Source organism: Fukomys damarensis, unplaced genomic scaffold (genome assembly GCF_012274545.1).
Source record: "Fukomys damarensis isolate Sample0158 unplaced genomic scaffold, DMR_v1.0_HiC HiC_scaffold_15, whole genome shotgun sequence".
Classification (NCBI taxonomy): domain Eukaryota; kingdom Metazoa; phylum Chordata; class Mammalia; order Rodentia; family Bathyergidae; genus Fukomys; species Fukomys damarensis.
In genome coordinates, this window is record NW_022900927.1 from 317,539 (window position 1) to 332,175 (window position 14,637).

Genomic DNA, 14,637 nt, shown 5'->3' on the forward strand with positions numbered 1-14,637 from the left:
TGCTTCAGCCTTCCAAGTGCTGGGATTATAGGCATGCACCACCATATCCAGCATAAAACACACTGTTTATGATATACCACCATTGAAAGATCCTTTTGAACTTTTCTCTTGCTTTTTCATGCTTAAAAAGTCCATTATTTGGCTGAGATCTTTATTATTTGCTTCTTTATATCCTCTTGAGGTTAATAAAATTTTATCTAGGCTGATTCATGGAGCCTGGCTTCCTTATGACACACAAAGATAAATCTTAAATGAATTATTTCCCCCAGATGTTGAATTAAGTCAAAGGTATTTAAGAAAGAAAGAAAACACTTTCTAATTTAAAATGTTGTGTCAACTGCATTGTTTTAAAAATTATAAATATTGTTTTTCCTCAGAAGTATATAACTAGGTGAATTTATTTTAATTTCTTAAATTTGTAGTTTCACTTTTGGTTGAACTTTCTATCTTTAAAATATTTTAGTTTCTTATTCAAGTAACATAGTTTTTATATTTGCATATCAAATTTTAAGAAAAATTATCCTCAGCTTACTTTAGCCTTTATGTGTTAAAATCTGTTTTAAACTAGTTTGAGAAATGATGTTTATCGATGAAGCAAAGTACTTACCCATCTATGTGGAACCCACACAGCTTCTGAGCATGACTACTCATGTAAACAACACACTCCATCAGACTCTTCCCATGCCTGTCTGCGTCTTGGTTATAACTGAGTATCATTCTTTCTGCTTTGGTCATTATGTGTACCGTTTCATTGCTTTTGTGAACTGCTTTATAGCTTCATTTTATTTTTCTAAAAAAATATGTGCTTCTATGTTTACAGGGGTCCAGATGTGATCTTCAGTATGAAAATGTTGCTCTGAGGGAGGATAGTTAGCTCCTATTATTTTCTTTCTTAGAATGACAGCTGTTGGGACAGAGAAGAGGTGTTTATCTTTTAGACAGTCTGTTGAGAGTGTATGGGTGCTTACTGTTTCCCTTTTAAAAATCATTAACACTTTAACATAAAGCCATTTCAGTGAAGAATATCTTACACATATTAACTAAATTGATTTATGATTTGATGTATTATTTTCAGATACTGAAGTGCAAAAAATGAAAAAGGCTGTGGAGTCTTTGATGGCAGCAAATGAAGAAAAGGTATCAGGTGAAATCAAATATTTATGTGGGGTAGTTCAGTGGTGCTGCCACCTGCCTCACAAGCACAAGGTCCTCAGTTCAATCCCCAGTACCAAAATAAAAAAAAATTTTATGTGAGGTTTGTGGGGGCGTTGTTTTTGTTTTAAGACAAGGTCTTGCTATGTAGTTTATGCTTGCCTCGAACTCACTGTGTGTCCCAGGCTGGCTTTGAACTTGAGGTGACCCTCCTGGAGCCTCAGCCTTCCAGGAGCTTGGGATTACAGGTGTGCGCCATCACGCCCACTCTTTGTGGATTTTTTCATAATACCATTTTGACCATTGCATGCAATGCCGTGGTTTGAAAGAATATATCCAAAACTACTAACAGTAAGAGGTAGCATTCCCTCTCCCTGCCCAAGCATACCTAGCATCAGTGATGGCAATTGTGATTGTAGCTTTGTGCGTGGGAATAGCAACCTGTTCCCACTAAGAATCCTCCCCCACTTCTCCCTCCTACGAATTTAGAAAATATTCATTGTTCAAGCCATCAGACGAGTTCTATATATTCAGTTGACAAGTAGGAGAAAGTAAGTTCTGTAGTGCATCCTGGAAATGCTGGGCAAATTAGTGATGATTTTTATCTCTACATTATTTCCTTTATTCCTGGCCTCCTTTCCATCTGAAATTGTCTCTCCCCTCTTGAGAGGTGAAATAGCAGAAAATAGGTAGAAGCTCCATGAAACCATGTGTGGTTCTTGTGTGTGCTTTTTAGTATATTGTCCAAGCAGTCCGTGTCTCCACGGGTCTTTCCTTCTCACACATATCTGACATTACATCCTGCAAAGAGCAAGATTCTGTTGCTCTACAAGGCAGCGTGTTTCGTGCTAGCCTCCATGGCCATCCACATGTTAATGAGAAGTAGATTCCAAGCTCTTACATACAGCCAGCAAAGAATTGCAAAATGTACATCCAGTGGTGAAGGAAAAGCAGCTGTGTTTATTGAAGGTCATGAAAAGAGAAATGATGCTAGAATGACAGAAAAGGAGTACTGCACATCATGCAGACAAATCAGGCTGTTGGGCTCACAAGTGAGAGAAAAAAGGGGCGACATGTGTCCTTTGGTCTGGGATTATATTGAGTGTTCCAAGGGTGCTGCCAGAGTTCAAATGGGTGGAGAGGAGTGATTAGGGAGGAATGGCCTTAGGGTGCCACCCAGGCTTGAGTGAGTGGGGAAGGGAGTGATTTCTTCAGTTCCCAGTGTACTACCTGTATTATTCCTCTCTGAGAGGCCTAGTCCCTGAAAACCTTTGAGAGATACTAAAGGAGGAAGGTCCATTTTCCTTGGCTACTTCCTGCTGAGTAGGGGTGCTGCCCCTACCTATGTGGGGACCAAGGAACTCTTGCCCTAAGAGATCAAGGGAGGGAGGTTCTTCCTCCCAGTGTTGGGTTGGGTTGGGTTTGATTTTGAGACAGCGTCCTGCTATGTAGTTCAAGCTGTCCTTGAACTCACTGTGTAGCCCAGGCTATCCCGAACTCATAGGGATCCTCCTGCCTCAGCCTCCAGAGTGCTAGGATTATAGGCATGCACCACCACACCTGGGCTCCAAGGGTTTGGTTTTTTTGGGGGGCAGGGGGGTTGGTTTTTGAGACAGGGTCTTACTATGTAGTTGAGACTGATCTGGAACTCACTATGTAGCTCAGGCTGGTCTCGAACTCAGCAATCCTCCTGCCTCAGTCTCCTGAGTGCTGGGATTACAGGTATGCGCCACCATGCCTGGCTCCAAGGTTGATGAGTCCTGAATACGAAAGAGGGCTTCAGTCTTGGGCTTGGGCCATTACCAGTAGTTTAACAGCTATCACACAAGAAAGATGAATTTGACCAAGAGATTAAGTATGTAAGATCAAGACAATAAGATTACAAAATATTGATAAAGCCATGTCCAGGACAATAACCAAGTTCCCCAATTCCAGATATTTGGCAAGGATATCTATAACTCAAACAGTTCCTCACAGATCTTAGAAGTATGGTCAGCTAGTTTCTGTGCTGTATCTTTTACCGCTTTAGACTGATTAACATGAAAACTACATTCTTCTTTTAAAGACATATATAGTCCCTCTTTTTCCCTACATTGTTGTATGGCCACCACTGCTGGTGAATCTATTTGGTCTTGAAAGATCTCAGTACACTGGGCAAGTTTGTTTAAGCCAGTGGTGTGGAACCTATGGCACACACATTGTTTTTCTTTTAAGACACAAGATGTTAATGTATGAGTTGCTTTTCCTGAACTAATCTCAATACTCTGGTTTAATTGTGGTGTTGGCACTTTGTGGTAAATAAATGGGTTTGGGGTTGCAGTTGGGCACTCATCTCTAATAGGTTCCCATCACTGGCCTCAGCTGTCTGTCAAGTTCTTGGATAACTTGTTGATAAGGAAAAGATGTGATTAGTACTAACGTTTTGTATCACTGTTCATTTTCCCTATTAGAGGCAGTTTTTTAATTATCCAGGAGGACCCTAAAGAAAACAGGAAAAAAAGAGAGAGATCATGTTATAACTTGGGACCCACAGTGGTGGCACCCACTGGTTCACAGGTGTATGAGATTTGTGCTTTCCCTCTTTGTTTTTTGGTGTCTAGTGTGGAGAAGTAAATCTATCAGTTCCTTGTACCTCAATGGTAGGCCATTATATAAAGCCTCTCCATTTAAAGGCAAAATAGTATGGGTGGGTAGGATGCACAAGGATAGAAGAGAAGAAGGTGTCTTTGAGATCAAGGACAGAGAACAATTTAGTGTCTTTCGGGATCTGTGCTAAAAGAGTATAGGGACCTGCCACTACCTTATTGGTGTCCCTGGGATCTTGAACTAAGTGATATTCTCCTGATGGCTCCACTGTTGGTAAAAAGGGTATATTGCATGGGGACTGGCATGGCACCAGTAACCTTGTAGCCAAAAGCTTATCAATAATAGGCTTTAGCCCCTGCCTAACTTCCTTCTTAAAGTAATACTATCTTCTGTGAGGATAGAGATTTTAGGGTCATTTAGCTGAATGACTACTGGAGTGGCCTTGATGGCCCTCCCTGGGGTGCCATCATATGGTTAGGACTCCTGGCAGAGACATTGGTTCCCACGGGTTCAGTCTGGCTGGACCCTAGGTACTAGGACATGGGCTGCCAGAGGTTTGAATGTTAGGGTGGCCCTGAGTTGGAAGCGTGTATCTCTTCCGATTACTGGTATAGAACACTCCAATATCACCATAAAGGCAACTTGTAAAAGGAAATCTAAACAGCAGCTTAGAATAGGATAAATAAAGCTGTCCACTTACCTCTTTCAAGGTACACAGCAACTATAGAACAGAATGAGAGCTCACCTAAATAAGAAACTAGAGGCCAGGGATTCAGTGATCCTGCTGCCTGCCTTGCAAATGCAAGGTCCCAAGTTTAATCCCCAGTACCAAAAAAAAAAAAGAGAGAGAGAGAGAGAAAATAGAATAAGTCACCCCAGCATTGCAAAGAAATGTTTCCCACTACTTCTAGAGTCATTTGAGGTTCCTGTAAAGCCATCAGAGTATGCTTATGGGGAAGCCATGCAGGCTGCCCCTACCTAGCACCATTATTCATTATCCAGACATTCTTCCTTAGCTACCATGATAGTGCATGACCTTATCCCTCTTTGGAGATGTAGCAGTCTCTCTTCCATTGCCAAGGGCCTTCTCCCATGTTTTGACAGGACTGGCAAGGATTTGGGTGCTTTAGAAGTCATTCTTTTTCCCTGTACCCCAGTACATGCACTTGAGTCACTCTTACTTGCTTCCATCACTCTTGGGATTATCTTGGTTTCCCCTCATGCTGCAGCCTTGATCCTTATCTGTTACAGTGAGTATGGCTTTAGCCTGCCTCTTCGTTTTTCAATTCTCATTTGTCTTCTACTTCATCATCTTTAGGGAGTTTCTGGAGCTTCCTCCTAATATCTGGATCTGACTGATTATTAAAATACTGTCCTAGCATACTCTGACCTTCTGTAGACTCCAGGTCTAAAATAGTGTATTTGCAGAATGCCTCTTCAAACCAGAGCTGAAAAGCGGTTGGCATTTCATCAGAGCCTTGACTGATAGACCTGAGCTTGTCTTATTTAGTTCACAGGTTTGGGCATCCTTTGCGGCCTTGATGTATAACTTTCATTTGGCTTCTCCACCTCCTGTGTTATAATCCCACTCAGGCCCCTCAGAACCCAAATAGTACAGAAGTTGGCTGATTATCAGAGGGTCAATCTGCAAAGGTTTCATCATTAGCCGCTTAGCAGCTCTTAAAATCCTTTCTTTTTCTACTGCTGTACAGCAAGAAACCAGGATGAATTGTACATCTCACCAGGTCAGATGAAAAGTCATTGTTAGGGGCCAGGGATTTAGCTCAGTGGTTCTAGCACCTGCCTCACAAGCACAACGGCCCAAATTTGATCCCTGGTACCGAAAAAAAAAAAATCATTGTTAGGATATGGATACCATTAATAAATCTTCAGGGGCCTCAGAGAATCAGCCATTTTTCCTTGAATTGCTGAATGTCTGCAACTGAAAAAGAGACTTATAGATATGGTGGAGCTGTGGCTGGCTTAGAGGTTGAGTTCCCTGAATCCAGGGTTCTGTGGTAGGCAGACCCAGGCCAAGTATGAGGTGGGCTTAGGAGCTGGCCCTTATCTCCTGAGGATGCTGGCTCAGTAGGCCAATGAGGAGGTAGCCTGAGGTGGGGAGGAGTCCTCAGCAGCTTCAGCTCCTAAGGGAGGATTAGTTCCAAGGCAAAGATCAGGCCTCTAGTATAGGGCCGTTATAAAGGTTTGAATGTAAAGCAGCTCTGACCATTTTTTCTGTTTCTTACAGTAAAGAAATAATTTAAATACAGCATTAAATTGTAAGCTGTCAAGGGATGACTACATCTTGTTTTGCCCAAGTGGAAACATAGCCCCATTTTTATTGCATAAGCATATATGATCTCTGGAGAGCCATGAGCTACAACTGTTCCAGTGGTGGAGGAGGCATCAAGGAATAGATGAGGTGTTTCCCACAATGGGACTGTAGACAGAAGGAGTAGAGATTTAGTTGTGTGATCCTCACAGGTCTGCCCCTAGATTAATCCCCAACCCATTAATTAGGCTGTTACAAGGCCATTCCTGGAAGATCCTGAGAGTGTGGTAAGCACGAGTACAACTTCCTTTCAACTTGTGCTTCCTCCTATAAACACAGTTCATCTTCCAGTGAGAAAGCTTAGAACTGGGATGCCTTACTGGCTAGATGCTCTTAGCCAATTATAAAAGTACCTAACATCATGTCTAGGGAGATCTCTTTACTCAAAAAAAGCCCCAAAACTTCCACAATTTTCTGGAAATGTGGCTCTCACCCTTTGGCAGGGAAGCACTTCGACAGATGATATCCCACTATCTAGCAGTCTTAAGAACAGAATAAAATGTCTCTCCAAAAACACTTGTCTCTCTAGATCAAGCTACAGAGCTTTCATGTCTCGTGACATAACCACAAAGTAAAAGTCAAGCAAGATGAAAATTCAGTCTGCAAACACAAGTTACACATCTTTTTTTTTTTTCAGCTTTAATTGAGTTTATTGGTACATTTTAGGGCTACAGTACAGTTACATTCATTGTTGGGATCTTGTACCTCTACATGACAAGTCTTGATTCTCATCTTTTTGTATAAGGACATACATTTGAGACCACAGTTACAACAACTAAAGCAAAACCAAGTAGAATGGGGAGAAGATTAGCATTAGAGAAGTAATCCCAGAGCACAAGAAATTAAAATGCACAAATTTCTGTCTTTTTCCTGCCTGAGGAAGTACTGTACTTTCCAACTCTGTTTCTTGTAGTGTTTTTCAGCACCAAAAAGCCAAATAATTTAAATTCCCCAGTAGACAAAGCCTGGGAGGTAGGGTGCCTCTTAAGACAGAGAGAGAGAAAGAAAACAAACTATAAAAAGCCCTCAATCCTTATGAGCCTACATACAACTCACAGGACTTGACAAACATCACTGGGGCTGTGAAGTGGCTTCTCAAATGAACACAAAGCAATAACATTAGGTGTACTGGGCCCATACCTCTCAGTTCCAGGTGAAACATCAAGTAAGCAGGCTTAGAGCACTCTGTTCAGGCCAGCGTATTCCACATCCCAGCCCCCAGCCAGATACAGGGGCCCAGGACACATAGAAGCCAACTGCCTTGCTTCTGCTGAGCTTGGCTACATCTCTGTAGGGGTGTGAGAAACCACAGCTACTTAAAGGGGACCCCCATACAAAAGGACTTAACAGCAAAAAGGGGGATCACATAAACAGACCCACCTGACAGGTGGGAGCCAAAGCCTTTTGCTCCACCATCTGGTTGACTCTAAACCATGACATCAGTTGTTTATCCTGGAAATCTGTCCTGTGCACCCAATAAGCATGTGACAAAGGTCACTTGTAAAAAGAAGAAAAGTGTCCCCAAGACACTTTCCTTTCTGGCTGTGCTTCCGGCTTCTGTCTGGTAACTGCTGGCCCCTGGCTGATGTCTGATGAGATCTCCAGGCTGTTGATTTTTCCCAAGTCTGGTGAAGTCTGCTGATGTCTCTTGTCTCTTGGCTGGCTCACCAAATGTGTGGTGTCATGAACAGTGAAATGGTTCTGGCACAACAGGAAAGGAATGCTGCACACCGTATAGACCAATCAGGCCTTTAGGCTTAAGAGCAAGAGAGAAACAAAGGGGCTGTGTGTGCTAGGTCTGGGGTTCTATAGAGCGCTCCTGGGATACTCCCTGAGCTCACATGGTGAAAGGGATGGATTAGAGAGGAATGCTCCTAGGCTACCACCTGAGCTTAAGTGGATGAGGAAGGGAGCAATTTCCACATCTCCGAGTGTTCTGTGTCACGTGCATCTCACAGGCAGCAGTAGTCAGGTTCAGCTTGTCATCTGGACTACTTTCCCTTACATCTTTAATGAATAGAAAGAGGCGTTTTTGGCCGGGGGTTTAGCTCAGCAGTTCAGTGGCCTGCCTTGCAAGTGCAAGTACCCAAGTTCAATCCCTAGTTCCAAACAAAAAAAAAAAAAGAGGCATTTTCCCAAGAAAAGAGTAATTTCAAGAAAGTAAATAACAAAGTGCCAAAGAACTTGGCTTGATCTATTTCTCTTTAATTTTCTTTAATTCTTCCAGGCTTTGCTTTTCTTGTCTCATTTGCTTTGTCTTTCATTTTATTTATTTCTTTATTAAATACAAAAAGACCCATGTATAGATTTTTGCTAGTCTTTCCCACTATTGAGTAAAAAGAAATTAGCAAACTGCCTGCTATAACTTTTAGTTACGTTTTTCTCCTTATTTTATTGGTACAGTTTAGATATACATAATGATAGCATCCAACGTAGGAAATTTGTACCTGTATATGATAATATCTTGCTTCTCTTTTTCCCATTCCCCTCTTTTCAACTCCTTTTCCCCTCTTTATTGACAAAAGCTTTGTTGCCATTTTTTCCTTTTATTCTTTTTTTTCTTGTCTCTTTCCTTTCCCCCTTCACTCCCCTTGTTCCCCTTCTCATTTGTTTTTTATTGTTTTGTTTTGTTTTTAAGGACAATTTTATTTTTTTCTCAATGAGTTTATTGGTACATTTTAGGTATACAGTGCAGTTACATTGATCATTGGGATCTTGTACCTTTACATGACAGGTCTTGGTTCTCATTTTTCCCCTTATCCCTGCCCTCCCTTCACCTTCTCCTCTCTTCCCTATTTACAAATACTTTATTTAAATTTTTTCATTTTCTCATTTTTTTTTCTTTTCCCTTATTTCCTTTCCCCTACCCTTCCCACTTCCCCTACACCTTTAGCTCTTTTCCTATTTCACATTGAGGATCATACCATTAGGATCTTATGTACAATTATAGTTTTTCATACCAGAGAAACTATTTGTGTGACTATTTATTTCACTTAAGAGTATATCCTCAGTAGGCATCCATTTTCCTATGAATGCCTCTAGTTCCCCTTCTTATTTGAACATTTTCTTCCCATTTCCAAATATCTGTTATATATTTTGGTCCTTATTTACACTTCCAGCTTTTCACACCAGAGAGACCATGTGATATTCGAACAGGTGTGTCTGATTTATTTCACTTAAGCATATGGTTTCAAGGTGCATCCTTGAAATGTCTCAAGCTTGTCTTTTTCTATGGCAGAGTAGTATTCCCTTGTAGAAAAAAATCAGATCTTCTTTATCCATTCATCAGTTGATGGGCATTTGGGTTGTTTCCAAGATTTAGCTATTGTAAACTGCACTGTAAAAACGGGTGTGCATATATTGCTGTGGTATGATGCTTTTAATTCGTTCAAGAAGTTACCAAGAAGAGCTAGATCGAATGGAACCTTTAGTTTGTTTTTTTGAGGAATCTCCACACTGATTTCCACAGTGTTTGTACCAGTCTACATTCTGATCAACAGTGGAGAAGGGTTCCTCTTACCCCACATCCCTGCCAGCATTTGTTATTGGTTGATTTCTTTATAATTGCCATTCTTTCAGGAGTGAGGTGGAATCTCAGTATTGTTTTAATTTGCATCTCTCAAATGATCAGTAATAATGAACATTTTTTCTTTTATTTGCCATTTCTACTATTTCATCTGAGAAGTGGCCATTTATTTCAGATGCCAATTTTTTTATTGGATCTTTAAATTTGGGTGGCCTGATTTTTTTTCTGTTGCTTGTTTTGTTGCTGTTGTTGTTGTTGTTTCTTTGTTTGGGGCTTTTTGTTGTTCTTTTGGGGGGGCAGGTGGTACTGGGGATCAAACTCAGGTCCTTGCACTTGAGAGGCAGGTGTTGGCACCACTGAGCTAAATCCCCGGCCCTGTTGTTGTTCTTTATATATTCTAAATAATTAGTCTTTTGTCTGAGGAACAGCTGACAAAAATTTTGTCCCACACTGGATTGGTCTCTTCACTTAGTAATGGTTTCTTTAGCTGTACAAAAGCTTTTTAATAAGATAAGATCCCAGTTGTTGATTCTTTGTGGTATTTCCTATGTGATTGGGGTTTTGTTCATAAAATCTTACCCTACAGCAACACCTTCAAGAGTTCTTAAAGTATTTTATCTTCTGGTAGATTTTATTTCTGTTTTAATATTTAGATCTTTGATCCATTTTGATTTGAGCTCAGTGGATGGTGAAAGGTATGGATCCAGTTTTAAACTTCATCATATGGAAAGCCCAGTGTTCCATCATCCTTTATTAAAGAGGCGGTCTCTCAGCCGGGTGTGGTGGTACACACCTGCAATCCCAGCACTTGGAAGACTGAGGCAGGAGAATCACTGTGAGTTCGAGACCAGCCTGGGCTACATAGTGAGTTCCAGGTTAGTCTCAACTACATAGTGAGACCCTGTCTCAAAAAACCAAAAAGGGTGGGGGCAGGGATTTATTGCAGTGGTTCCACCGCCTGCCTTGCCAGTACAAGGACCTGAGTTCAATCCCCGGTACCAAACAAAGAGTCTGTCTCTCTTCCAGTGGAAGGTGTTTGGCTCCTTTGTCAAAGCTAAGTAGCTGATTGTGTCTTGATTTGTTTCTGCATTTCCAGTCTGTCCCATTGATCCTCATTTCTGTTTTTGCCAGTAGCATGCCGTTTTTATCACAGTAGCTTTGTAGTGTAATTTCAAGTCAGGAATTATGGTGCCTCTGACCTCGCTTTTGTTGCCCAGAATTTCTTTTACTATTCTAGTTCTCTTCTGGTTCCAAATGAATTTTAGGATTGTTTTTTCTAATTCTGTGAGATAGTCTGTTGGTATTTTGATTGGGATTGCCTTAAATCTGTATAACAGTTTTCGAAATATAGCCATTTCCACTATCTTCCTACCCAAGAACAAGGGATATCTTTACATTTTGTGATATCCTCTTCAGTCTCCTTTTTCAGAGTACTGTAGCTTTCATTGTAAAGGTCTTTAATTTCCTTCATTAGATTGATTCCTAGGTATTTCATTTTTTTGGATGCTATTATGAAAGGTATTATTTCCCTCATTTGTCTTTCAGTGAGTTTGTTATTTGTGTACAGGAAAGCTGTTGATTTTTTTAGTATTGACTTTGTATCCAGCTACACTACTGAATTTGTTTATTAAATCTAGAAGTCTTTCGGTAGTTTCTGGGATCCTCTGTATAGAATATCATGTCATCCACAAATAGTGATAATTTAACATCTTCCTTTCCATTCCTTTTATTTCTTCTGTGCTGACTTCCTATACTATATATTAATTTCTATCTAACTTAGCTCCCTGTTATAGATAGATAAGACTTATAGATCTTGGGATTTGAGAAATGAGAATTTTCTGGTTTGGAAGAATAATTGTGCCCTTAAAGATTTAAGGAAATCCAAGCAAAGGCTTAAGTACTAGGGAGAAATAGCTTAATTTTAGGTATATTCAATCTGATGTGCTCATGGGACATTTTAAAGGAGATTTCTCATAGATAATTGGAATATAACTCTAAAGTTTATATTAATGTGAGATTATAGATTATAGTGGGGAATGAACCCCATCAGTTTCAGGAGAAATTAAGAATTGTAAATTGGAGGCTATAGTTGATATATCAGCTTTTCGTTTTGCCTATTGGCAAACACGTTTATTATTTCTCACACATTTGAGTTGGCTAGATGGTTCTTCTGGTCTAGCTAGCTTAGCTGATCTCTAGAGTCTCCTGGTGGCTCAGAGGGACTGAATGATACAGAATAGTGTAAATTACATGTATAACAATTAATAGATGATTCTAGGTTTGCCCCACCTGGAATGACTCTTTGCACTCCAAATTATCTCTCTTCAGTTGATCAACCTAGGCATCTTGTAGTTCCTCAGAATTTCCTAGGACCAATCCAGAGTATTACTGGGTTTTGGGGTGCTGGAGTCTCATTCTACAGGTGATTTCTAGGTTCTTTCTGAACTGAACAAAGAATTGGTCAAGACAAGCATAAATGGTGGCAAAGTTTTATATTTATTAAAAGAAATTTTAAAAAGCCGGGTGTGGTGGCACATGCAGTCAGGAGGCTGAGGCAAGATGGCCGAGAGTTTGAGGCCGGCCTGGATACATAGTGAGTTCAAGGCCAGCCTGAACTACAGAGTAAGACCCTGTCTCAAAAAAACAAAAAGTAAACAAATGAATGCTTGGACATAGGAAAAAACAGGCTCTGCAGAGCTACTTCGGGCCAAGTAAAAGTAAGTGGGGGAAAAGTTCACCCTCTGTCCACCATGACAGTGGGCTACCAGGAAGGGAGAGATTGTATTTCCCCTCACCAAGGCTGTCTTTAGGTCTGGGGTTTGAGTTCACGAGAGAAGTCACATGTAGGGTTTTGGAAATTGTTCTGTGCATGTATCCTGGGGTTTTATAATTAACAAGTCCTCCCTACTTCACCAGCCAGTCTTAGCCATACCCTGCCTTCCTGCCTCAGGAGGGCAGCCTTAACGTGCTTTGTTGCCAAACTGGCCAAACTTAGCTAAGGAGACCATATTTATAATATGCCACAATTGAGGGCATAGAAAAAAAAGAAGCAGGTCTGGGACAAAATCTTCAGCATCTAACATTTTATAGTCCAAATTAGAAAATAATGAGGATTATACAAGTTGAATATCCAGGGCTAGGAATGTAGTTCAGTGGCAGAGAGCTTGCCTACCCTGTGAAATGCTCTGGGTTGGATCCTCAGCACCACCAAAAACTTAAAATTAAAATATAAAGCTAGAATGTCTGTTGAATAAGAGATTGAGAAAAAAATAGAAATAAAGACAAATGGAAAAGCAAAAGCTAGAAATAAAGACAGAAGTGAAAAAGCCAGGCATGGTGATGCAGTGCCAGTAATCAGTTCAAGACCAGCTCAGGCAACATAGTGAGTTCAGTGCCCACCTAAACTCCATAGCTAGACCCTGTCTCCAAAAAAAGAAAAAAAAAGACAGAAGTGAAAGGAGGAGTGTAGGGTAGGGTTAGAGTAGCAGCACAGAGATTAGAGGAAGGGTGAAAGGTGTTTTTAATAGGAGAGCAGTGATGACTACTAAAAGCATCTTGGTGATAGTCTTGAGAAGACAAAAGCTAAATAATGACTAATGATGGCTAATAAAGCTACTTGACATAGCCAGGGATTTAGCTCAGCGGTTCGGTGCCCTGCCTCACAAGCACAAGGACCTGAGTTCGATCCCTGGTACCACACACACACACACACAAAGATACTTGACAGAGATCTTTCTAGATTTATAAATTAGGATAGTAAATAAAGCTGATTTGTTTCGTATCTTAATGCATTGTTTTGTTTTTTTTAAGATGGCAGCTAAATGATGGGATTCAGATGTGCTTTCTGTATCTCAGGCACTAGAAAAATATTCTAGATTTTACCAGTTTTACTAAAGTTTAGAAGTATTCTTTGAATAATGTAAATAATTCATATCTTCTTATTCTGTCACTTACCTTTTCTGTTTTAAAATCATAGTATTAAAGATGGTAATTTATTTTATTCGTAGGACCAGAAAATAGAAGATCTCCGACAATGCCTGAACAAGTACAAGAAAATGCAAGATGAAGTGGTGTTCCCTCAAGATAAAAAAGGTAGCACTAAAGGCTTTCCTTTTTGTTTTTCCCCCTTGCTTTATTTTTTTTTTCTTTTTATTGAGTTTATTGGTATAATCTAGGTATACCATACAGTTATATTCATTACTGGGATCCTGTACCTTCACATAACAGGTCTTGGTTCTCATTTTTCCCCTTGCTTTAGTTCTAGGCGGTAAATCCAGAGCCTTGCATATACTAAGCAATCACTCTATCCCTGAGCTACATCCCCAGCCTTTTTTATTTTGTTTTTTGAGACAGCATCTCACAAAGTTGCCCAAGCCAGCCTCACACTTGCCATCCTCCTGCTTCACCTTCCTTAGTAGATGAGATTACAGGTCTGCATTCCACCCCTGGCAGACTTTTCTGCTTTTCTTGATTCAAAGTGGTGGTGAATTTACACTGGCCCAGATTTCTTGCATGCTCATTATCCCACATTAGGTAGCACATTCCTTTGCTAAATGACCTTGTTAAGCAACTGTTCTCTACTAGAAAGTGTGAGAATATCAGGATTAGTTGATTCTGGAGAGCATCTCTAAGTTGATTAGGTGACATTCTAGAGAGAGAGAGACATGAGCCCAGGAGAAAAAAAGAAGTTGGTGTGTTTAAGAAGTAGAAAAAGACCAGTACATCTGGACATCAGAGAGCAACAGGGAGAGTGAGGTGCACTGGTATGAACAGTGGCGTCCGTGCATCAGTCATGCAAGGTGAGGTGTTCAGCTCTTATTCAGGTGTGGAGAAATCCACTGAAGGGTTTTTAAAAGTCTATAACATGATCTTTGTAACAAATAGAACATAGGAAAGAGCAATGTTCAGAGCAGGGGAAACAAATCAAGATGCTTACAATATTCCAAGTGAAAAGATCTGGGGGAGCCAGGCATGGTGGTGCACGCCTATAATCCCAGCACTCGGGAGGCTGAGGCAGGAGGATCGCTGTGAGTCCGAGACC

At 40.5% G+C, this 14,637-nt stretch overlaps 1 protein-coding gene across 7 annotated transcripts in view; it reads left to right on the forward strand.

The window, feature by feature from the left end:
* Ppfibp1 (PPFIA binding protein 1) overlaps positions 1–14,637 on the forward strand; it is a 112,247-nt gene that overhangs the window by 73,179 nt on the left and 24,431 nt on the right. For all 7 annotated transcript variants that reach the window (XM_033763518.1, XM_010628996.3, XM_010628994.3 and 4 more), the window contains 2 exons: positions 1,076–1,137; positions 13,604–13,688. In XM_033763518.1, coding sequence (XP_033619409.1) covers positions 1,076–1,137; positions 13,604–13,688 — 147 coding nt within the window. The remainder of the gene's footprint in view (positions 1–1,075; positions 1,138–13,603; positions 13,689–14,637) is intronic.